Raw genomic sequence first — 27258 nt, forward strand, 5'->3', positions numbered from 1 at the left:
TAAACTAATTGCAAATAATGGCAAACTGATATTATATTATTTCTTACTGAAAATTACTGCTTCAGTCACAAGCTGGGAAGTATAATAGCAATGAGAAAGTCTTATATATTCAGTCACAATCTTGAGCATGCTCAGAACATCAGTACACATGATAGTGGATAGACCAGTGATGGCGAACCTTTTGAGCTCGGCATGTCAGCATTTTGAAAAACCCTAACTTAACTCTGGTGCTGTGTCACATATAGAAATGCTTTGATATTTGCAACCATAGTAAAACAAAGGCTTATATTTTTGATGTTTATTTTATATATTTAAATGCCATTTAACAAAGAAAAATCAGCCAAAAAAATGAGTTCACGTGTCACCTCTGACATGTGTGTCATAGGTTCGCCATCACTGATATAGAAGCTATTTGCCTCTTTTAAAAGATAATCTGCTTTTTCACTGCTGTATTCTTAGCATATAGAAGGGGTATTAGAGAGATGAGAGAAGATCAGTAAATGTTTGTGAATGAAGAAAATTACTGAAATTACTAGTCAAATTTTATAGGATTTAATTACCTACTTTAACTCCTTTGCAAAACTCTAAAAAAATTTTCCTAAACACTTTAAAGATTAGGCACTTAAATTAATCTATGTATTAAAAAAACATTAAGATCAATTGTTTACATGGAGTGAATCAGAAAACCTATTTGAATTAGAAATGAGACCATACCAATTTGGAGAGGTTTGGATATATTTAACCCTAAGATAAATTTACATGTTTGATCATATTACATGAGGAATGATAAAACTGCTATGAAAGAAGGAGGTTTATAAGGTTGTATAATTTAGATTTTATTGGTGGTAGTATAGAACATGGATAGAAGTTGACTGATATGTCAAATTATTTAAAACATTAAAATAATAATTAGTACAATTAAAACACATATTTTACAGTTTAGTGTTTACACACACATTACCTATTTCATTCTTACAACATCTCTTGGAGGATATCCAGGCACCAATTCTCTACCCCAATTTTAACAGTGAAGGAAACTAAAGATAAAAGTAAGAATGAACTTGCTGTATGTTAGCAGGTAATTTCAGTGTTCTCAGGAAAGTAATGTTCATGGCATGCTGCTATTGATTGTAAACTTCATGGAAGAAGAACTGTGGTTTGCGTTTGTTTTGGATTTTAATGCACTGTGAAGATTAAATAATAACCATGTTCCCTATTAGAGTGCTGGAGAAGTAAATGTTATATTTTTCTTTTTTTCTTAGGAGAAAATCATTTACATATTATTCTCATTAAATCTTTTTTAAAATTAATATATGTTTCTCTTTGTAAAGACCAAATTTCCTGGAATATTTTGGAAATGATGCTTTACAGTCACCAACCAAGTCATTATAATTAAAGACCAATTCTTAAAAAGGAGGAAAGATATCTCTGACCATTACTTATCTTTATGTGTCCTTTAATATCTATCGGAAATGTAATACATGTAAAAAGACCTTAAGGAAAAAACAAGGTTAACCAAGAATTCACACAGAAAAATAAAATACAGAAGAAAGTTTAAAACAGGGACTTCGTGTTTTAAATCTTTATAGGCCTAAGATTTTATATCCAGCATCGTAACTTCAGCAACGAGAGGGGTTACAGGTGTTAGTCTAGACTTTTGTCAACAGTTCCTCTTTGTTTCAGTTTCCCAACTACCTTTCCAGTGATTGTTTTCACTGTCCCCATTTACTGCACACCCAAACAAATAATAACAATTTCTAAAAAGGTTTAAGGAAAAGTGAACAAAATAGAAAGTTTGCAAAAATGAAACTACTTTCTGCTTTTATGTATTCTTAAATATTCTTTGTTTGGACTTAGCAAATTGAAATGAAAGTTCTCTAGTGAAGCAGACATTGCCTCTCCCAAGCCCTAAATATGATTATACATCAAATTCACTTAAGATATAAAGCATAAGTCTTACCGGATAGTGTACGAGACACTGTCACCTGTTTCTATGAACAGACAGCATGCTAGATGTGCTCCAATAAAACATTCTGAGAAAAACAAGCACACAAATAACAATACTAAAATAGTCTGTAAGATAATTTACCTCCTGTAAGTTGTATTTTAAAAGTACGAAGATTGATTTTTGCCAAAGGCAGATACGGTGATATGTCACCCACCATCATTGAGTTCTAGACAACACCACAGATAGCACACCTAGTGTGTGTAATTCATATGTTGACTTTTTTTTTATTGTATGTGCACGTGTAATCCTAGGACCAAGAGACCAGCTACACAATCATCAAATCGAAAGAGACGACTATGACTGCAGAGGGCTTGAAACCAGCTTCAGTGTATGTCTTCCAAATTCGAGCACGCACCGCAGCAGGCTACGGTGTCTTCAGTCGAAGATTTGAGTTTGAAACCATCCCAGTGTGTAAGTCATTTTAATTACTGTCAACTCATGTCTCTGTAAGGGTTACCAGAAAAGAGTCAGTGGATCAATACTCTCCCTGGGCACGCTGTCAGCCTTCTGCTGCTTCGCGGCCTCCCAGGCATGACCGTTTCTGGTGGGAAGCCTCTGGATGCTGTGACCGTAGGTTAGCGGGTTAACAGTCGGTCTTACTCCTCACCCAGTTAATTCTATGGGGAGGTGAAACATGAGGAGATCCTTAAGAAATGTTTAAACCTTGCTTTTAAAGGCTTCCTTCCCACCACTTCCATACTTCATTGAATTATTGTCGTTTACTTTTTAGTTGGTTTATTGAACAGCGCTACCGGGCTTAGTCTTTCTATGAAAACTCCACAGGGAGCTTTGCTGGGTATTGATTTCGGCAAGAAAACGGTGGTCTTAGGAACCAGCCTGATGGTTTTAAAATGTCAAAATCTCTGGTAGTATCGCTGAGTAGAGGGTCTGAAAATATTTCTGGAAAACCTTTCTTATGCCATCCCTCCCACCCCCTCAGAAATAGCACAAAACCTTTTCCTCTTTAATGTCAAACAAAATATTTAGATTACTTACTCGTCTTAAAGTACATGTTAAAACCAGACTAGAAAAAGACAATAACTTCCTTGTTTATAATACATGTAATTATACACACTTTAAAAAGCCAGGCTTTGTAAGAACTAGTGATTTTAAAATAGAGAAAATAAAATGAATATTTCCTCCTTTTGAAAACCAACAAAATGAGAGCTAACTAGCTTTTTAAGTGTTACTTAATTTTATACAGTCTAGGATACCCTGGAAAAAAATATAAATTATATTTTCTGTGCAAAGAAAATTCTATGTCTGAAGTTTAATTGAAGCTAATGAAATACGAACATTTAATACTATTCATCAAAGTTCCTTAATAAAGAATAAATTAGCCACAAAATCCTTATAATATTGGTAATATTTTGATTATTTAATCTCACACCTTAAACCCTAAACTGGATTTATGACAAAAGGCTTGTTCTACAAACTGGGCATGCTAATAGGCTTTATTTCTGGTTTGGTATCATTAGTACTGCATAATGCTTATGCGGTTTACCAACTGTGGGAACAGTATCACCAACCAGTATTTCGCAATATTCTTGAGTGCATTGATAACAATGCAAATAAAAGATCCAGTTATAAAAAATTACAAAATTCTACTTAGTTTTAGGATGTTGGCATGTTCAGCAACTCTTTTTTCCCCCAGACCTTTTAATATACCTTTCCTTACTTTTTTAAATACTTACTTTTATTTTTATTGACTTCAGAATGGCAGGGAGAGGGAGAGAGAGATAGAAACATCAATGATGAGACTCATTAATTGGTTGCTTCCTGCAAATCCCCTACTGGGGATCAAGCCCACAACCCAGGCATGTGCCCTTGACTGGAATCGAACCTGGGACCCTTCAGTCAACAGGCCAACACTCTATCCCCTGAACCAAACCAGCTAAGGCCCTAACTTTATTTATTTATTTATTTATTTAAAGAGTAAATTCCAGTTATACCAAAATTCATCTATCTGAGAACTGAGAAAAGTAATAGTAAGTCATTTTCCATATACTTTTTAAAATGCTCACATAAGCCTGTCTACTTTTTATAATTTTCTACATAATTTCTAGAGGAAAAAATATCAGTCAAATATTTTTATACTTTAAGTTGACTTTAGTGTTATTAATGGATACTAAAAATATTTCAGGGCTGTTCTGCCTCCTACTTATTAATGTGGAATTTTATTTTTACTTGAATATATGTACATATATTAGCAAACATTTTTTAAAAGACTTTTTCTTTGTACAATGTACCTATTGCATACCATCCCCCTTTGAACTTAATGTAGACTCTTTTCTGGATATAATTCAACAAGGATGTATTGAGCACCTATTACATATAAGTCTTCGTTAGGCTCTGGAGAAATCATCAAAAGTAATACCTGAAACTTCTCTCCAGAGACTAAGAATGCAGTCTATTTAATTCTAAAGGATGGAATATTTGTTACAAAACCATTTTAGAATACTGATTTTGTTTATTATTTATCTTATTTTATTCTACACATCAAAAGATTTTCACTGTGGGCACTGCAAGTGATTCAACTTTAAGGAACAACTTATCACTCCTTTTTTAGTCAAATACGGAGTTAAAGAATATAAATGGTGATAATTAAAATAACCCTTCCTTTTCAGAACTTCTGTAGCATTTCTGTTATATGCCAATAAAATAATTCAAGTGATTGCACAAAGTACTGCACAAATAATTGTCAAGTGATTGGCATATAACAGAAATGCTACAGAAGTTCTGAAAAGGAAGGGTTATTTTAATTATCACCATTTTTATTCTTTAACTCCGTATTTGACTAAAAAAGGAGTGATAGGTTGCTCCTTAGAGTTGAATCATAATATTTATTTAATATCATAATTTGTACTTCACATACATATATTATTTTTATAAGAGTCCGAAAATACTAGAATGCAAGAATTATGGTATGTTAAATGTATTTTCATGTTTTATAATAACAATTTTCTTCTGATGGGTGACAAGAATACTGGCTTTCATGAGTCACCATTACTAAGGAAAGTCTAGCTTATTCAGGTATGTTAGGAAAGACAATTACCAGAATATAATTGCTTTGCACATATACTTTAAAAAAGAATTTTCTAATTGGGTACTCAACTTAGAATAATGATGCATAGTAATGATACATTGACACATTATGTTATTGGTTTGCTTAATTTTTAAAATTTATTTATTCAATTATATTATACCTCAGTCATAAAATTGAAGGGCTTTCATTTCATCTACATTATCTTGGGTGTCACAAATATAGCCTTAAAATCAAATGCAAATAGTAGTTAAAATAAGAATGTAAAAAATGTTTATCTTAGAAAGAACATCCACTTTAATTTTATTGTGCATATAAATAATGTATTTAAAATTGACCTTTTAAATTATCCTTATTCTTAACAAGTAATGAGAAAAACACCATCAAATAAATGTAACATAAATGAAACCATCAAGCCAAACTAGTTAGCTCTTTTTCTGTTCTTTTTTTACACAAATTGTTTTATAATTTTAATAGTATCACTGAATCTGTTTTAATTCCTACTGTCCAAGAAACATCTTTATGTTTCTGTTTCTTTTATAATTTCCCCCCCAATGCATCACTTCCTTTCATCCAACTACTTTGATTTAAATCTGTATAATCCAACTCCTGGAATAATGCTATTCTGTTTTTTATTGAGATAATTGTAGATTCATGTGCAATTGTAAGCAACAATGCAGAGAGAACTCTTATATACTTTCTTGTTTCCCCCAATGGTAATATTTTGCAAAACTATAGTATCATGTTAAAATAAGGATACTGACATCAATGGGCTTCATCAATCTTACATGTCCTAGTTATCCTGTGTGTGTGTGTGTGTGTGTGTGTGTGTTAAATTCTATATAATTTGGTCAGTTGTGTAGGTTTGTGTATTTATCATCTCAGTCAAGATACTGAATAGTAACAAAATCATAGGATCCCTCCTGTTGCCTTTCTATAATCACATCCACTTCCTCTGGTGAAAATTCCTATTCCATAACGAATTCCCGGCAACCATTGATTTCTAAACATGCGTCCTAAAATTTTGACATTTCAAAATATTTTTTTAATTGAGTCATCTAGTGTGTGACCTTTTTTTAGTTTAGAATTGGCTTTTTTTACTCAGTATAGAGATTCATCCAAATTATTGAATATATCAATTTTTTTTCTTTTTATCGTTGAGTAGTATTTCATGATGTGTATCTACCCCAGTTTATTTAGCCATTCACATGTTGAAGGACATCTGACCTGATTCCAGTTTTTGCTATTATAAATAAAGATGCAATGAACATTTAGGTACATATTTTTGAGTCAGCCTAAGTTTTCATTTCCCTGGGATAAATACCTAAGAGTACAATTCTTGTATCACGTGGTAGTTGCTTATTTAATATGGTAAGAAAATGCCAGATTATTTTCCAGCATGGCTGTATCATTTTACACTCCCACCAGCAATGAATGAGTGATCAATTTCTCCACATCTTCATCAGCATTTGGTGCTATCATTATTTCCTTCCTTCTTTTTTAAAAAATTATATTGGACAGGTGGGTAGTGATATTTTATTGTGTTTTAAATCTGAATTTTTCTGATGGTTAGTAAGTTCAAAAACATTTCATGTTTTTATTTGCTTGCCATGCTGTTTTAAATTTTCCCACTATGAACTCATTATAAAAAATGGTAACTTTGATCATATTATTCTGATTAAGAAAATTAATAGATACGTGTTGCTATAGGAAGCAGATCCCAAATTCTTAGCTTATCCTTCCATAGCTCTTATAATCCAGCTCTAACAACACCTCTCACCTTCAATTTTAACTGCTTAAAAATATAGCTAAAATCTAGAGACTATCTATGTCAGGGGTCCTCAAACTACGGCCCGCGGGCCACACGCAAATACAAATATTGTATTTGTTCTCATTTTGTTTTTTTACTTCAAAATAAGATATGTCCAGTGTGCATAAGAATTTGTTCATAGTTTGTTTTTTATAACTATAGTCTGGCCCTCCAGTGAACTGGCTCCCTGTTTAAAAATTTTGAGGACCCCTGTTCTATGTAATATGGGTTTGTAGCCAGGAGTGTGAGAAGCAAAGTGAGGGAAAACAATGTGAGTTTCCTGCATATGCTACTTTACAGTTTCTAATCATGACATACAGTCATTGAGAAAATAAACATTGTTATTTACTAAAGAATCAATAAATAAATCAACAAAGAAAAGTGCTGGTGAAGATGTGGAAAAAAAGGGAATCTTAGTACACTGTGAGCAGGAATACAGACTGATACTGGTACAGCCACTGAGGAAAACAGCATGGAGTTTCCTCAAAAAAATTAAAGGTGGGCCTAGCTGATGCAACATCTTGGGAGAGATAGAAAGGGTTCCAACAGTGCAGTTAGGTAAAACAAAAGGTTATGCAATTATATTTAACAATGGCATGTAGAATTGACTCTATGTTGTCTCTAAAGTTTAACATCACTAAAACATAGGACGTGGGAGTGGATTTGTGTGCTGAGAAAATGAGGAAGACTCATTATGGAGATGACTCAAAAGCATTGGAGCAGCAGTTGGAGTCCAATCCAAATAATTTTTATAGGCCAAGTCTGCATGGTTTTCTCTAGAAACAGTGCTCCTGCCAAAAAGAAAGGTAAAACTGAGAAAAAGCAATGGTTCAAGTAATCTGACTTTAGAGAAGATAAAGCAAATCTTAGGAAAGGCTATTAGTGATAGTGGGCTCTTTGTCCTACCCTCTTTATACTGTTCACCAGGATTAAAATCCCTACTCCAGATCTCAATATCAAGGAGTAGGAGAAAACAGAGTGAAGATCCATTAAATTGCAACTATTATCATCCAAGAAGAGGTTGAATAAGATAGCAGATTTAGGTTGTAAATAATAGTTTTTCTTGGTATGGACAGCTGTTGATGATATTGAGCCCTAAACGCTGGTCTGAAAGGATTGAAAGTGTAGATCAGTTCAAGAAGATGGCCAGAGTGAAACCAAAATCTCAGTGGAACCTCCAAATTATGAAACCAAAATGTAGTGTGTTGGGTCTGAGTTCCTTGTTTCAAGAAATTGAATAATGAAGTCAGAGACAAAAATAGTTAGTGGAAACAAAGTTTATTGGGACCATCCATGCGAATTTAAGTCTATTAATCCATGTGTAGAGTCCCACATGGCCATAAACCATGGGAGCAACAGGAGTGCTTCTCCTGCCATTAACCTAGCGGCTGGAAGAAAGAGAGAAAGTGAGAACACATTTTTGTATGTATGCTTGTTAGTCCCTGATTAGTCCTTTCAAAGAATTTTGCCTTAGCAACAGCCTTAGGATTGGTTTATATGCCTTAATATTTTGTGGCTGGTTATCTACAAGTTGTCTGTCTTAGCAATATTTTAAAGCTCATGTCTCCCACAAGCTCCCTTCCTACCCTGCCCAGTTGGATATATCAGTAACTCAACTAATTTTACTTCCTTTCCTTCCCCCATCTCCCTCAAGAGAGTCAATTTTGGTTAGAAAGAATCAAGGGACAAGTGACAGGAATAGAAAGGGAAGTGTTTAGATGTCCAACACTTATCTGGGGCCAAGATCTGAGAAAAGGGTTGTAAAAAACAAAACATGGAAAGTAGGGTTAATATTAGTTTTGATACTTAGGATTTGTTATCTTGGAGGTGAACTAATGTCTCACTCTCAATTTATCAGAACCATTGTCATTAAACTATAAGCATGCTGGGTATCCTATTGAGGATTTCCTAAGAACATCAATAAAATGTATGATACTATATTAATTGGGTTTAGTTATCAGCACAAAGAAACTTTTTCTTTATTATTGAGGTACTATCGGCCCGGTGCACGACATTCATGAACTCGGTAGGGGAGGGGTCCCTCAGCCTGGCCTGTGCCCTCTAGCAGTCTGGACCTCTGGGGATGTCTGACTGATGGCTTAGGCCCAGGGGGAGTGGGCCTAAGCCGTCAGTTGAACATCCTTAACGCTGCCACAAAGGCCAGAGAGGCTCCCGCCACCATAGCTGCGCTCGCCAGCCATCAGCCGAGCCTGTGGCTGAGCGATGCTCCCCCTGTGGGAATCCACTGACTACCAGGGAGAAGCTACTGTGTTGAGTGTCTGCCCCCTCGTCGTTAGTGTGTGTCATAGCGACCAGTCATTCTGCCATTTGGTTGATTTGCATATTACCCTTTTATTATATAGGATAACTATCTAATCATGTCTATATTCCTTTTTAATTGTAACTGTATTGTTAAAATATAAAATATTTCATCTAAATCCATGTATTTTAAATAAAAAATAACGTAAACAAATCTAATCTTACTGTCAACTTAAAAGTATTAAAATTTGCTTTGATATTTTTTTCAAAAAAGTGGTCCTATTTACAAAGTACAGTATACTTTCTGATCATATTCTGCTTCAAAATATGGTGTCTAAAATTATATCTAGAATAATGATATTACATTTAACTTCACTGACATCATAATCACATAATTTTGGATGTCAACCTATGTCTATGTAAGGTAGCCAGACTTTTTTTCTTCTACAGAACAGCCACATGCAAATTCTAAGCATGTCAGATCTCATAGACTTAGCACCTCCTATTTAGATTGAGTTGTTTGAAATCAAGGGCTAAGTCCCATTTATCATGAAAACCAAAGATCCCTAGATGACTTCTCTGCAAACAATTACACTGTTTCTCTATGATGACAAGGAAATAATCAGTGACTTAGTGATTCTTTCAAATCTCCATTTGGAGAGTAAATATTTTTCCCTAAATATGTTTTTTTTTTCAATTACACACTTTTGAGAAAAGATATTAGAGGGAAATCCCAGCCTAGTGTGGGTGAATTGCTTAAACCATGAATTGATTATAGACCATTAAGCAGTTTTTATTTGAATGCATATGATGACGTTAACTACAAACTCCATTTTCTGTCTTCTATCAGCAGTTGCAGCATCCAGCGATCAAAGCCAGATTCCTATAATTGCTGTGTCTGTGACAGTGGGAGTCATTCTGTTGGCAGTGGTTATGGGCTTCCTCCTCAGTGGAAGGTAAGTGATGAAGCTGTGATTCTCAACTTTTGCAGCTGGTGTCTGCCCTACTTTGATCTGACCATTTGGCTGTTAAGCACATCCCAAAATACATCAGGCAAGCAACACATTTATTAGTAGACAACCTCAATGTCTTATGTATTTCTTAAGTCTTGTCCCTGTGAGTACTAGGTTTTTAAGCACACAGTTTATCTTTTTCAGGTATGCTTTCTTCACAAGAAACAAATTAACTTATTGTTTATTCTGTCATTTATAAAACCGTATTTTTGATAGAGTTGGTTTTTTTTTTAAAACTGACATTTGTTTCCTCTCAGAAGTATTTACGGTTGCCTGCTTCAGTTTTAGCATTTGGGATAGACGATGTCTGTGCCCAGTGGGTTGAGAGGAATGGGACTAATAATTCAAGTTAGCCAGCATTCTGGCCCAACAGGGTGATGGATACAAAGCAGACACTTTGGCAAACAAGCATTGTGTGACATAACCAGCCCTTTTAATGCCTGCTTTTATTTTCAGGTTCTGAATGATTTCAACCTGAATACATCAATCATAGTATATATGTATTCAAAGTAAATTTTATTGAATGTTTTGTCAATAGACACATGCATATGTGTATCAGATATATACATTTTTATTTTGAAGAAAAATAAAATAGGTAGAGTCCCAATAAATCTTTCCTTATATATATATAAATAATTAAACGGACAAATAGAAACATGATTGTACTATATTCTACAACAAACATATTTAAATGTTTAACCTAGGCCATTGTTAAAAGGGATATTTAGTAATGAGAGCTTCAATTTGAAAATGTTCTGGTATAAGAATACTATAGAAAACTTGATGAAAGTCTTCATGGAAATACTTAAACCTGCACAAATATGTGAGATGAACTCTAAGGCCCCCCAAAAAGTCAGGAAATCAATATGCATATTGATTTTGTTACTGTTCTAGTCATTTACTTTTAATCTTCAGCATCTATTCAAGTCATAAAAATGCAGAATTAGGAACTTTTCAATACACTACATATTTCATTCTAAGAAGAATTATGATTATATTCATAAATTGCAGTAGCAACAATTTATTTTCATAAATCTTTTACTTCCTTTGAACACCCTTTCTCTTTGTACCTGAAAATTCCATTTCTTCTAGTTCTTGTCATTTAAGAGTCCTCAGGCTTTTCTTAAGAATATATGTAGAAACCCATTGCCTACTTTTAATGTTAATATAACAGCAGTGCATTTTTAGAAAATCTCTGGGAAGCTGTGTGTGTGATCTGTGAGGACAGCTAGCCCTTTCCAGGAAGAAAGCTGGGGAACTAGTGCCCACTGATCTCTTCTCTCTAAAGGCACCTGGGGAAAATTCTCTCCCTTTGTTTCAGATTTCTGGAAGATGAACTAATTCCACCAATCTTGTCTTAAAAACTTTGCTCAGATTTTTATCAAATAAGATCACTAAGCTGAGTAAATTGTAATTACTAAAAAAACTACCATGTGATAATGTGTCTTTTCTACCCCCAAAGGGTAGATAACTGGGATACATTTGGAGAGCTGGTTTGTAATATGATATATTTACTTCTGACTGAGAGGTGAGTTGTTTCTTCCCTTCCAATAACTCCAGAAGCATTACTAATATTTAGGAAATTGGGATCATAAGAAGGTATTTTATTTGTTGAGCCCACACTTAGGAGAAATGAGTAAAACAGGAAGAATGAATCAAGGTCTAGAAGCCAATAAATTTGTGTGTTTGTGGGTTTATTAAATGACAAATCAAATATAACAAATATTTTATTGTAATCTTCTCACACTATATTTATTTAACCTAAGAAAGGTTAATGTGAATTTATTGATGACATGCAGGTATATGGATTCTTCTTATCTGTATGTGAAAAAGCCACCTTTTGTTCATATCCTATATAATAAAAGAGAAACGTGCAAATTAACCATCCCTTGGCTATGCTCAAGCCACGCCCACAAACCTCGCCCATGGGCCACACCCACAAGCTGACCAGAGTGACTATGCAAATTAACCTGACAAAGATGGTGGTTAATTTGCATACGCAGGTGTCAGGTGCCCCAGGAGGCGACGGTGGGGTGGCCATGGCCACGGGCTACCAGGCCATGGGCTCCCAGGATCTTCACTGGCTCTGGGAGGCAAGGCTGTAGCCACGCCTGCAGGCTCCCAGGACCTTGCAGGCAGAGAGCAGGAGATTTGGAGGACTTGGCAGAGTAGGAGACCGCTGGACATAGAGCAGAGAAAGAGAGAGGGAGGCTTAGAGAGCACAGCTCCCTCTGTCACCCCAGCTTCCTCATCACAGCTGTGGAAACTGACAGCAGGGAGGAGGAAGTCCCACCCCCACAGAATCAGCTAGAATCAGCCTTTGGTCAGATAGCTCTCAGCAGCCTGATAGCCAGGACTCTCATTCACCTGCATCTCAGACCATGACAGCAGAGAGGTGGGACTATGTCTAAAGAAAAACTGTTGGTACAAGGTAGCTCTGCATCTGGAAGATGCCGGCAGTATCAACAGAAAATGTCTGCAGAGCAGCGTGCATCTGATCTTGAAAGAAGGCGGTGCTTGCAACAGGATGTATCTGAAGACCAGATACTGGAAAAGCATTGCTCTGATGCCAAAAAACACTGGCGTTATCGACAGAAAATGTCTAAAGACCAACATGCCTTTGAAGTTGAAAGAAAGCGGTGGCAACAACAGAATATGCCCAGAGAACACTCATCAACAAGTACTACCAATACCGGTAGGAACTGCCTTCTCAGCAAAAATGTAGTACATGAGGATGCAATTCTCGAACATAGTTGAGGTGGAATGACTGTTCGATGTGAATTTTGCCTATCACTAAATTTCTCTGATGAAAAACCATCTGATGGGAAATTTACTAGATGTTGTAGCAAAGGAAAAGTCTGTGTAAATGATATACTTTTTCTGCCTTCACTGGTTTGGTTCAGTGGATAGAGCGTCAGCCTGCGGACTCCAGGGTCCCAGGTTTGATTCTGGTCAAGGGCATGTACCTTGATTGGGGGCACATCCCTAGTGGGGAGTGTGCAGGAGGCAGCTGATGTTTCTCTCTCATTGATGTTTCTGGCTCTCTATCCCTCTCCCTTCCTCTCTGTTAAAAAAAAAAAAAACAAAAAACACACACAATAAAATATATTTAAAAAAATAAATGATATACATTTTCCACATTATCCGGCATATTTAAAAAGATTAATGACAAATGAAGATTCTGACAGTAAAAATTTCATGAAAAATATTCATTCCATAAATAGTTCTTTTGCTTTTGCTTCCATGAGAGCAAATATTGCATCGCCATCAGGATATGGGCCATACTGTTTTAGACTACACGGACAAGTTTACCACCGTACTGGAACTTTACATCCTTCGGATGGTGTTTCTCAGAAGTTTGCTCAACTCTATATTTTGGATACAGCCGAAGCTACAAGTAAAAGATTAGCAATGCCAGAAAACCAGGGCTGCTCAGAAAGACTCATGATCAACATCAACAACCTCATGCATGACATAAATGAATTAACAAAATCGTACAAGATGCTACATGAGGTAGAAAAGGAAGCCCAATCTGAAGCAGCAACATATGGTATTGCTCCTACAGAAGTAACAATGGCGATTAAATACAAGCGTAACAGTGACCCAGGTAGATATCATTCTCCCCGTGTAAACGAGGTTCCTGTCATATTCAGAAACGAAGACGGAGACCCTCCCTTTGAAAGGGACTTGCTCATTCATTGTAAACCAGATCCCAATAATCCAAATGCCACTAAAGTGAAACAAATCAATATCCTGTTTCCTACATTAGATGCAATGACATATCCTATTCTTTTCCCACATGGTAAAAAAGGCTGGGGAACAGATATTGCATTAAGACTCAGAGACAACAGTGTAATCAACAATAATACTAGACAAAATGTAAGGACACGACTCACACAAATGCAGTATTATGAATTTCATCTCTCTGTGAGGGACACGTTTAATCTTATTTTAAATGCAGGAAAATTAACTCAACAGTTTATTGTGGATTTGTATAAAAAATTGAGGCCAATCAGATAAATTTCATCAAAGCAAGCCAATCTAAATTGAGAGTTAAAAAATATAGTGGTTTGATGGATTATCTCAAGTCTAGATCTGAAAATGACAATGTGCCAATTGGTAAAATGATAACACTTCCATCATCTTTTGAGGGTAGTCCCAGAAATATGCAGCAGCGATATCAAGATGCTATGGCAATTGTACCAAAGCATGGCAAGCCCGATTTATTCATAACCATGACATGCAAACCCAAATGGGCAGATATTGCAAACATTTTACAATGCTGGCAAAAAGTTGCAAACAGACCTGACTTGGTAGCCAAAGTTTTTAATATTAAGCTGAATGCTCTTTTAAATGATATCTGTAAGTTCCATTTATTTGGCAAAGTAATAGCTTAAATTCATGTCATTCAATTTTAAAAACGTGGACTGCCTCACACTCACATATTATTGATATTAGATAGTCAATCCAAATTACATTCCTCTAATTAATTCCCTTTCAATGTGCATGAATTTAGTGCACCGGGCTAGTAGTATGTGTGTGTGTGTGTGTGTGTGTGTGTGTGTATTAAAAGCACTTTGTTTTATTTATAACATTACACAAACTATTATTGGGTAACTGAATATAGCTCAGCATACAGGTACACAGAAATTCCATATGTCCCTGAGTTTCTTGTATAAGAATAACTAAGTTTTAGTATAACTCAGTTATACTGGAATCACATCTACACCAAAGACACAAATTTAATTTTCAGCATAACTAAGTCCAAGATGTGGTTAGATAAAATTTTAGATGCATTGTCTTACAGAAATATATTACTTTTTAAAAATAACAACCTTATGAATTTATGGATTGTTGACTCATATGAATTCCTTTAGATTGTCAAATAAAAATTTTTAAAAATGACAACAGCCAACACAACAACTGTCTAGTGTGAATGAATCATAATGATATCTATTTTTGTCAGAAAGTCTAAAAACCTGTGATTTTTGGTGTGCTGTAGAATTTTAGTAATTTGTCTATGTGTGCCATGAGATGAAAAAGGTTGAAAATTGCTGCCATAGAGCATTTTCATAGAACAACCGAACAATTGACATGGCCTCAGCAAGCTATGAGCTAATTACTCTGGGGGGGATAGAGATGAAACTTCCTGATATACACAGCATGTTGTTATTGTTTTTTAATCTTTCTCTTTTAATGGCAATGACATTGCACATTGATAACTTTCTTATTATAGACTAATTTTGTGACTTTTTTCTACTATATACTATTTTATAGATACAAATTGTTTAATCAGGCTTTTACTAGAGATTGACATTTTCACCGTCTTCCAGTTTATGTTTGAAAAAGTCTATTACTGTGTGCTTCCCCTCTTTTTTCTTTCCTTTGAAACTGATCACTAATATTATTTAGTTGTCATTTTTTCTCGGTGTTCCCATTTTATATGGGGTCTTCATTCTGGAAATTGATTACTGGACACTTCTTAGATATAAAGCCTAAATTATCAGGATTTTTTGGTATAGAAAATACAAATAAAACCTCTTTCAGTGGACAGAAACTTTATTCTTTTAACTTGGCTTACCATAGACATCCTGAGATTAAAGAATACATTTTTAACACCTGTTTCTGATCCCTGTTTACTACATGTTCACAAATTTAATTAAAAACTAAGAAAATATCAGACTTTGCTTTTCTATTATTAATTTCACATGTACTCTCAGTGGTTAAAGACATACACACTATACACACATACGTGTCACACATATTTACACATGTTTTGCATGTAAACACAAGAAAGGTAAAGCTGTTTGCCAGTTTTAAAATTGGAAAACAAAACAAAACAAAACTTTAATTCCTAAAGAGATGAAAAGATCCTCTGAAGCTGTTTGGCCTTGGGTATGATTCTAAGGCGATTTATATGTGACTTTCATGCTATGATGTTCCCGAGGTGATAAGTTTGGTCTTAGCAGTGGATTAATGCCTGTAAAAACAGATGAACTATTTTCTAGGCAAAAGATCTTCTCTTGTTTATCCTCATTATATTCAAATACTGTGAGTTGACATACAACTACTAAACTCTATCTCCCTTTGTTTTACATTAAACAATTGAAATCAATCCTTTGAAATGTCCCTTAGTTTTCTGAGGCAAAACATATTCACGGGTCAATGGATACTTTAACTTGGAGGCTAACCTATCAAACTTAAGATACTGAGGCCATATCAGAAATCTAGAGAAAAAAATCCATTTGTATAAAATGCTTCCTTAGGTATTTTTATTATTGAGAGTGATATTTAAATTCAAACTTTGCAGTTTTTTCAAGTCTCTTAAAGTTTAACAGGTTGTAAATTACATAGTCCATTCTCCCCAGTCATCCATTACAAACATTAAGCATCATCTGCATATCAAACACTAAGATAGGTCCAGGTCACATGATGTAAGAAAACAATGTCTTTTTTTTTTTTCAAACCGTTTCTATATTAATTTAGTAATATGACAAATGGACAGAATTTTATAAACATAATTACAACAGCTATAGATAAAAAGAAGAGTTTAAATTACAATCACTTCCTTCATTGTTACACATTTCCTTGGACTAAAATGGTAGTCTGATTCATTAATTCAAGAAATATATGAGTTCTTATTATGTGCCTATCACTGTTCTTATTGCTTGATGAAAAATCTGCTAGACTTATAAACTTTTCCTTAAGTTTATTTGGAGCCACATAATTATGCAAGCATTTTGAATGCAATTATTTAATTCACACAAGTGCCAGAGTTCTGCCTACGTTTGATATCAGAGCATAAATTCTTAAGTGAATACTTTTTAAAGACTGTGAAATATTCTAAAACCTTCAGAGAAGTCCCTTTGCCTAATGGAAGTAACACAATAACAGTATTGGTAATCACATGTATAACATTCTCTAGCATGAATTGCATAATACCTACTATGAGGCACTCTTCCAGGAGTTTCGCATGTGATAACTGACAACACTATGTCTAAGTGCTAGTTCTGTCTCCAATTTATACTTGATAAAGGTATCTTCTTGCTGTTCCTTGAACACTGTAAAAATAGTCCAGTCTTAAGGCTTTTGGAGTGGCTCTACTTGCTAACTCACACTCCCTTGCCCCAGAGAACCACATGGCTTCCTTTCTTTCATGTCTGTTCATTCTCAACCTCTCAATTGAACTTACTATGATGCCCCATGATTTCTTCTACTGCACATCAGACCCCCTCACTCAGATTTGCATCTTCATAACACTTGTTACCATTTTACACCATAACATTAATTGCCTTATGTAGCACATATCTTTTTTTTCTGTTGATTTTTTGTTTGTTTGTTGACCCTACTAGAATATAAGGTTCATGATGGCAGGTCTTTCTATCTCTAGGCTTTTATTACCTCTGGGACAATGTTAGAACATAAGTATTATATACAGTTAGTTAGTGAGGGCCTGAGGCTTGAAAGCAACTCTGACTTTAAGACCCTTCTCTTCATTAAAAAACTTCCCAATCAGTGACTTATTCTTATTCAGCTACGTGATTTGGGTGAAACTCTGAACTGTTATGTGCCAAGTTGCTGATTCTCTGCAGCTAAAATTATTGGTATTAACATTTAAAAACTTTCCAAACTTATCAGTAATATGAATAAAATACCTCTCAGAAAATTAATGTCAGTAAGTAAAAGAAATACATTGGATTTTCATGAATTCTCCCTCTGTCTTTGCACATAAAAATGTACCTGGTAAGTTGTATTTATTATATAATCACACACATCAAATGTCACCAACTCCAGGACCATTCCTGACTTTGTCAAAGCTATTGATTTCAGAGAGAAAGGGAGAGAGAGAGAAGAGAGAGAAACATCAATGATGAGAGAGAATCATCCATTGGCTGCCTCCTGCACACCCCCTACTGGAGACTGTGCCTGCAACCCAGGCATGTGCCCTTGACCGGAATCAAACCTGGGTCCCTTCAGCCAGCAGGCCAATGCTTTATCCACTAAGCCAAACCAGCTAGGGCAAAGCTAATTTCACTTTAGCTCTCCCTCAAAACATTTTATTCCCAACTGAAAAAGTTTTAGGTCTTTCTTTTCTTTTCTTTTTTTTTCTTTTTATTTTTTATTGCTTAAAGTATTACAAAGGGTATTACATATGTGTCCATTTTATCCCCCCACCCTAGACAGTCCCCTAGCCTCCCCTATCTCCCAGTGTCTTATGTCCATTGGTTATGCTTATATGCATGCATACAAGTCCTTTAGTTGATCTCTTACCCCCCTACCTTCTGCCCCCCAACCCTCCCCGGCCTTCCCGCTGCAGTTTGACAATCTGTTTGAGGCAGCTCTGCTTCTGTATCTATTATTGTTCAAAAGTTTATAGTGGTCTCTATTATCCATGAATGAGTGAGATCATGTGGTATTTCTCCTTCATTGACTGGCTTATTTCACTTAGCATAATGCTCTCCAGTTCCATCCATGACGTTGCAAATGGTAAGAGTTCCTTCCTTTTTAGAGCAGCATAGTATTCCATCGTGTAGATGTACCACAGTTTTCTAATCCATTCATCTACTGATGGGCACTTAGGCTGTTTCCAGATCTTAGCTATGGTGAATTGTGCTGCTATGAACATAGGGGTGCATATATCCTTTCTGATTGGTGTTTCTGGTTTCTTGGGATATATTCCTAGAATCACAGGGATCACAGGGTCAAATGGGAGTTCCATTTGAAGTTTTTTGAGGAAACTCCATACTGTCTTCCATAGTGGCTGCACCAGTCTGCATTCCCACCAGCAGTGCACAAGTGTTCCTTTTTCTCCACATGCTCTCCAGCACTTGTCGTTTGCTGATTTGTTGATGATAGCCAGTCTGACAGGTGTGAGATGGTACCTCATTGTTGTTTTGATTTGCATCTCTCGGATGATTAGTGACTTTGAGCATGTTTTCATATGTCTCTTGGCTTTCTGAATGTCCTCTTTTGAAAGGTGTCTATTTAGGTCCTTTGCCCATTTTTTGATTGGATTGTTTATCTTCCTTTTGTTGAGTTGTATGAGTTCCCTATAAATTTTGGAGATTAGGCCCTTATCAGATATGACATTGGCAAATATGTTTTCCCACACAGTGGGTTTTCTCGTTGTTTTGTTGATGGTTTCTTTTGCTGTGCAGAAGCTTTTTATTTTGAGGTAGTCCCATTTGTTCATTTTCTCTTTAGTTTCAAGTGCCCTAGGAGCTGTATCAGTGAAGAAATTGCTTCGGCATATGTCTGAGATTTTGTTGCCTTTGGATTCTTCTAGAATTTTTATGGTTTCCTGCCGTACATTTAAGTCCTTTATCCATTTTGAGTTTATTTTTGTGTATGGTGTAGGTCTTTTTTATATATGTCTCCCCTGATAAGTATGTGCTCATCGGATTACAAGATAGTTTCTCAGTAAATGCCCAATGATTGTATAAATGTAATAGTGAAGCTAGAGTTCAGGACTCTTTAAAATATGCTTCAAACTACTTTTCCAGCATGATCATTATATGTTTTTGACATGGACTCTGTTGGCTGCAGAGGACAGATGCCAAATTTAAATTCCCTTAATCCAAAAGAGAATTAAAGATCATATAGATGAAACATTGCAGAGGCTTTGAAAATATCCAAAGGACAGGCACTTATAGACTCAGGTGGTAAAATAGTGTCTGCTATGCCATTGGAAACACATGATCCAATAATGCTCTGGCATAAATATAGTTTTTCATGCCACTAATCAAAATGAGGTTATTTAGGTCGACCCTGGGACACTTGGATATTGACAGATAAAATGAGGGAGACAGATCCAGCAAGAGGAGACTGGGAAGAACTGGCCCACGAGATGGCAGGAAAGCAGACCATTGCTGCCTCTCTGAAGGGGGAATGGCCACGGTGTTGAACCCAGCTCACTAGTGTAGAGCTCTTGCCCTTCACTCTCAGAGCTCACGTGGCACAGGCTCTGACAGAAGCCAGATATGCAGCTCCAGAGAGTAAATCAATCAACAGCACTGGGACCTTAACTCAGCAGAGGGTGGAGAAGTTACACCGCATGACGCAGCACAGTAGGTGCTCACGCTTGACCCCAGGGATAGGGTCAGTCTCCTATGGTCCACATGAACTGAGAGTGCGGAACGGGGATCTCACTCTGTGTCTTTTCCAACTTTCACTACTAAACCTTACCCACCTGTCAAAACCCACATCAACCGTTCTTCCTATCATAAAGTCTTCCCTATTCCCTTAGCCAAAGCATTCTGTCTGGCAACTGAAATCTCAAAACAATATATCGGTATTTCTCACGGGATTTACACTTTCAACCACAACTTAAATAGTACACTGAGTAACTATCTTCACTTTCCTGCCACCATTAAGTATTTAGCAGACAAAGACTTCTGTGGCTCTCCCCAAAAACCTAATTGAATGAATATTTCATAAGTTATTGAAATATTGATAAGCTGTGCATCAATCAACTATTTCATGTGCTTTGTCTAATTTTTCACTATCAATAGTTTGGGGAAAGGAAAATGTCAGTAAACTCTAACATAAGCTTAACAGAACACCCAACCTAGTAAATATGTTTTCTTCCTCAAACATGAACATTTTGGTGTCATCACAAAATAAATGCAATGATTTAAAAGATGTATTATGTAAGAGTTAAGAAATCTTCACCAGTTTATATTATTTATTTGACATCTGGACTTACTAATGCCAGTGTGATGATGCACCTCGTGATCTCAAGTAGCATGACCTTTTATAAATAATAATGTATGTCAACATATTGGTACTCCTCTCCTAATTCTCTTCAAGTTAGGAACATCATGGAGAGGTTGATATATTTGGCATCTCCAATATAACTAAGATTATTTAGTTTCAAAACTTGATATGTTTTGATAAAAAAAACTCCAATATGAGCATATTTTACTATAATAATATTTTATTTGAAAATAAATTATAGACAAATATTTGTAATCACATGAGCAATCACTGGTTTTAGAAAAGAGCTCATCAAAAGCTATTCTCAGTGGTTTATGAATTAGCAATAGATGTGATTTTATAATACTGTAATAAATCCAGACGTGTGTATTGATTTACTATCTGAGAGTTGTTATCCCATCTATTTTCTCATGATTGCATGCTTTTTTCTTCAAAGGCTCTGAATCAAAGATAATTAGTGAGCAGTTCATAATTTATTAATAACTGACAAATGAGGATCAGGGTGGAATAGTGCCAGAAAGAATAGGAGCTTTGCAACAACTAATTGCTCACTGTGGGAAGTAAACCATCCTAGGAAACTGAACCCAAGAGGGTAACTGGGTCAATTACTCAACATTATTGAATATCCCACCTGTGACTTCTCACAGATCAAACACTCAGGAAGTTATATAGAGGCAAATATTTGGAGGGAAAAACTCTATGGCATTGGAAACAAGTTAATATTGATTTGCAAAGCTGAAAATTATTTGAGAAAAGCATCTAGGACTCTCGGATTTCAAGTGCAGGTAAAAAACACAAGAGCAAAATATACCTTTGGTGTGAAGCCCCATTTCTTTAAGAATGTGATCCCCATCTGAAAGTCAGAGCAGCAGGCTAGCATGCCATAAGATGCTGTGCTGTGAAGGAAGACTCTGCTAGGTTTCTGGGAATCTTACCAGGACTCTCAGAGACCACAATAACATAGGCTCTCACAGGAACTTGATACCCAGCTCTACAGAGAAAATCAATAGCATCACCCTATGCCAAAGGGTAGAACTCTATTCAACAAAAAATCAGTTTCCTGAGTCATGTCTGGGAGTATATTCATTGCTGAGAAATGAAGCAAGTGAACAAAATTGTTGTAGATCTCCACCTTCAGCATACTAAATAATGTTTATATAGATATTCTTTTATCTATGCTGCCTCTGGGCTCTCAAATCTATTCTTCTAATCTAGTTTGTAGCTAGATCATATCCATTTAAATGTTATAATTTAAAAATATTTTAAATATTTAGTCGGGTAAATGCCGATTGGGAAATCACATATGGTTACAATTATAAATCCTATATAATAAAAGAGTAATATGCAAATCGACTGAACAGTGGAACGACTGATTGCTATGATGCACACTGACCACCAGGGGGCAGACCTCAATGCATGAGCTGCCTCCTGGTGGTCAATGCTCTCCAACAGGGGGAGCGCTGCTCAGCTACAAGCCAGGCTGATGACTGGGGAGCCTAGCGGCCTGCCTTTGCAGCAGCACTAAGGCAGTGCTAAGGATGTCAGACTGATGGCTTAGGCCCGCTCCCATGGGGAGCGGGCCTAAGCCATCAGTCGGACATCCCCCAGGGGCTCCTGGACTGCAAAAGGGCTCAGGCCAGGCCGAGGGGACCCCACCCCCTACCCAGTGCATGAATGTCGTGCACTGGGCCTCTAGTATTTTATATAAAAACATATTTATACACCATTATACACTTACACATATACATTTATACACCATTGTAATAATAATAACCACTGTTATGTTATATACAAATATAATGTATTAAAATAGTTGACATTTATTATCATTATATTTAATTTTAAACACATGACAATTATAATGTATCATTTTAATAATACAAACCAACAATAATAGAAAATAAAATGTACTTACATGGAATTTAAACAGTTTGATATAAAAACGAACATTCAGCCTCCTTTTAAGGTGTTCTAATAATTCAATTCCCATAATATTTTCTCACAAAATACACATTCTTACTTGATAATTTCAGTATACTTCCACAATTACTTTAATTACTTGAGAGTGAAGTAAAGTGAAACATTAGTCATTCTTGTTTCCTACTTTATAGGTATAATGTTGATAGATGTGATTCAACTTTGGAAAAACATTGAATAGCCATAATGAAGAGAGCTAAATAAATCAGAACATAAATATTTGGCTTATTTCTTTGACTAATCTCCTTTTTATGAGGCACTCATGTTTTTAATTAATATCATATTTTCACCAAGACAAATGAGTGTTTAAAATAAATCTTATTATCAGAGTTGTGCTTAAAATATTCTTATTTTTAAGCTGGAAAAATTAGCATGACTTTTTGCTACTTTACCTGTCCTTACTTTTTTCTTTTCTACTTCTCTCAAAATAAATTAAAACCTAAAATTGGTAAGCACATCAAGGTTCGTCATGACAGTCATACACTTCTCTCTAAGAGGACTTACAGATAGACCAGTGTCAGCTATGAAATGACTGCCAGTCAGAGAAAGTTCAGTGGGAGGAGCTTATGGTAACATTAGGCTTCTAGGAGTGGAGATAACTTTTGTTCAGTAAAGGTGTCTTCCTGTAACACAAACACATCATTCAGTGTTTTGTATCTCAACAATATTGTTGTGCCCGAACAGAACTAGGATAGGGGGAGAGTACGAAGAAGAATCTAGATAATTTATCTTTATTGAACTGGTAAAGATGTTCTCTTCCATGGAAACAAACAAAATGCACCCAAATGAGAGCAAGCAAAGGCAATCTATTAGGAGCATGCTACAGCAAGGCGATCGTACACCATGACTTGCCTTCGGCAGAAACCCAAAGGCAGTCAGTGGAGTGTGAAAGCTTTTTAATGAAAAGTAAAAATAGAGAAGTCTTCAGGTATACCTTGGTTGGAGATTATTGACATGGGTAGCTAGAGCTGGGCTAACTATAAGTGGGGCATCTTATGCCATTGGTTAGAGGGACCTCTTTGGCTTCCTCCAATTGGTCCCAAGCTGGAAGTGGAGACAAAAATCATGGAAGCTGGTATGTATTTATAAAGTCCTAATCATTTGGGATGATTGCTGCACAAATTGTGGTTTGGCTGTCTGGGCTGTTGCTACAGATTTGGAATCAAAGTTCTATATTTTTATTTTGTCTGGCCATTGCCCATGTGTATATTTAGTCTGCCACTTCATACATTTTACTAAATAACACTACAGGCTTTTAATAAACTTAGTGCTCAATAGTTTTTTTTTTTAATTTAAAAAAAAAGAAAACACTTTAAGGATTGAAGCCATAAATATACTGTGAATTTCTTTTATTAAATGATCAGGTGAATAACTAGTTCAAATCAGTGTCACCTTGAATATTATTGATTTATGGAAAAATGAATTTTTCTGTTAGGGGATAGAAATTATTTAAGAAGGATTTTGATTTATCAAATAACTTAACAAAACTTAATGTAATTACAATGCCAGAGGAGGAAAGGGGAAGATAAGAAAAAAAAAATAGAGAAAATGAAGTTGAGATTTAGGTGAAACAAAAATTCTGCATTTTTGGTGATTTGCCAGTTTTTGAAGTCAGATGTCAGTTTAAAGTTTGCTGGCTGCCCCACCTATATATTGCCTACAATGTCCTATTACTTATTTGCTACTTGAGAAGAAAGTTGCATTTTCAAAAGGTTTAAAAATATATCGATATTGGATAAGGTAATGTAGACCAAATACATTAAAATCCATTAGTGTTTTATCAACCATATCTAACTTACAGCTTACATTTATTTACATATATTATATGCACATGTAAATATAGCATATGAACACATGTGTATGTACTAATATAGTACTGACATTTAATTATTTAAATTTGAGTGATAAAAATTAAATCATGCATATAAAGGTGAAACAATTTAATTTTCCTGCTCAAAATGTCACACTGGATCTGCTTTTTGCAAAAATACTTGTGGATTGTGCAGTTTTGTTATGGGCTCACTACAGTAGATTTTTCTAACCTTGGTGACCAGTAGAGTTTGCTTTTGTGAAAGAATTTGACCCTTTGATATGCTTTCTGATACTTTAACATGGACAGTCTAATAGTGAGACAGTCAAGCAACCACATAATTTTAATGTAACACCATTAGCACTGTATTTTTGACAAAGTGGTGTAAGAATAAAATAGAGGATATGTTTATCTTTGCCTTAGTGAATACAGAAATATTGTTACAGAGATGGTAGATTTAAACTGGACCTGGAAGATGAAAATTTGTTTTACAAGTTAGTTGAGAGTATATTTCAGAAAGGCAAGTAGGCATGGAGGCACATGCATGTCCAATTTACTGTGACTCCATAGACCTGTCTTTAAAATGCCTTTCACAACCTTTGCCTGTGACTCAGTGCCATTTTTTCCTGCTTCTTTAATAGTATGAGCTTTGTTTTATAAATATAATAAATATATATGTACATCCTACATAATAAAGCAGTAATATGCAAATGACCATCACACCCTCACACAAGATGGCTGTCCCCATGTGGTCACAAGATGGCCAGTAGGGGAGAGAAGATGTGGGTGATTAGGGCAGCCAGGTAGGACCAGGCTGGCAGGGTAAGGCATTCAGGGGCAACCAGGCTGGCAGGGGAGGGCAGTTGGGGGTGACCAGGCTGGCAGAGGAGGGCAGTTAGGAGAGCACAGGCTGTCAGGGGAGGGCATATAGATATATATACTTTACTCTACCTCAAAGAGAAAACCTTGTATGTCAAAATACCCATCACTTCTTGAAGGCTTTCCTGACCCATCTGTGGAAAAACTAAGCTTTGCTTTCATATAATCTTATATGGTAAATCTGTGGGTCAATTGCTCAGATAATTTTACAGTTTTGTTATTTTGTTTTGAGATATTAGGATTCTCAAATAATCCAAGTAGCTAGTACTGAAATATAGAAGGATAAAAATTCTGCCATTTAGCATTAAACTTGCTATGAAAAGAAACCTGTAGAAATAAATGTTAGGGGAAAAAATCCTGTTGTTTAAAAGATAGAGGCTAGGATGAAATTTACAGTCACTTAACAAACCAGTCTTCATTTGTAGGTAATATTAAAATACCCTTGTAAATAAATTGTAGGAGAATTATTTAAAATACTTACCAAACAACAAATTGTTTTAAGCACCTACAGGAACTTGTGAAGCTTTTATTAACATGCAGACTATTAATATGCTAATTACAAACTGTTCTCTTTTATTCATTAAGTAAATTCTCCTAAGACTATTATAAGACACATCACTCACTTCAAGTATTTATTGAGTACCTCTTGGATCAGTGGTTCTCAACCTGGAGGAAATTTAGGATCAACTAACAGCTTTTGAAAAATGGTGATGCTGGGTCCCATCACCAAGACGTTCTGACTTACTTATTCTGGGGTGAGGCCTGGCCCTTAGTTTTTCTTCCTGTGTGGTTTGTTTGTTGTTGTTTTAATTTCCCTGGTTGACTTTAATCTGTATACAGTTTAGAATCTTTACACAGTGTGAGTAGGAAGCTGATTTTAGTAAATACTAGAGGCCCAATGCATGAAATTCATGCACAGGTAGAGTCCCTAGCAGCTGCCAGCTGCCGGTCAGGGCCTCCCTTCATTCCGCACCACCCCCTGGTGGTCAGCACACATCATAGTGAGCGATTGAACTCCCGGTTGGTCAAACTCCTGAGGGGACACTTTGCATATTAGGCTTTTATATATATATATAATTTCTCATTCTTAAAGCGTAGCACAGATTCTCAGTACATGTTAGCTAATAATGAGAATGATTTTGTCTACAACTGCAGCACAAAGTTTTTAAAAGGTTGTTAATATTTGAGGATATTTACTTTGATTTTCCAAATATATATGAGTAAGCAAACTGAATCTAACATGTTCAATAATATTTGCTAGTCGTAGCATGCCTTTACCTATGGTATTCATGGGAGAAGAGCCTGTTTTATAATGACCTCAGGCTCATTAAATTGATTAAGAGAAGTACAGTGAATTATCAGTAAAGCATAGTTTGGGAAATAAACCAGTTCAAGTGCAGTCTAAAGAAAACTCACCTCAAGTTCTCTTTCTGCTTTCATTCAGTGTGCTATTTCTAAGTCTTCTAATTGTCTTCAGAGAAAGGAAAAAGAGAGTTTCTGATTCCAGCATTTAAGTGAATTAGTTTTTTGTTTGTTTTTGTGATGTTGTATTTAAGACAAAGGAATATTTACACATTGAACACTTGGATTTGTTAGTGTTTGTTTGTTTGTTTTTAATTTTAGAACTTAAAATATACCTATGATTTACTTAAAATTTATCTCATTTTTCTTACTTGATCTTTATTTTATACCTGCATATGAATAATAGCAGAATTTAGATCATTGAGTACTTTTATGGTATTC

At 35.5% G+C, this 27258-nt stretch overlaps 1 protein-coding gene across 4 annotated transcripts in view; it reads left to right on the plus strand.

Moving 5' to 3' along the window:
- EPHA5 (EPH receptor A5) overlaps positions 1-27258 on the plus strand; it is a gene marked incomplete at its 5' end in the record, with an annotated part of 343025 nt that overhangs the window by 238283 nt on the left and 77484 nt on the right. For all 4 annotated transcript variants that reach the window (XM_081110179.1, XM_081110180.1, XM_081110181.1 and 1 more), the window contains 2 exons: positions 2260-2419; positions 9971-10076. In XM_081110179.1, coding sequence (XP_080966305.1) covers positions 2260-2419; positions 9971-10076 — 266 coding nt within the window. The remainder of the gene's footprint in view (positions 1-2259; positions 2420-9970; positions 10077-27258) is intronic.

The sequence above is a fragment of the Myotis nattereri genome, assembly GCF_964212035.1.
Source record: "Myotis nattereri genome assembly, chromosome: 1".
NCBI classification, from domain to species: Eukaryota; Metazoa; Chordata; class Mammalia; order Chiroptera; family Vespertilionidae; genus Myotis; species Myotis nattereri.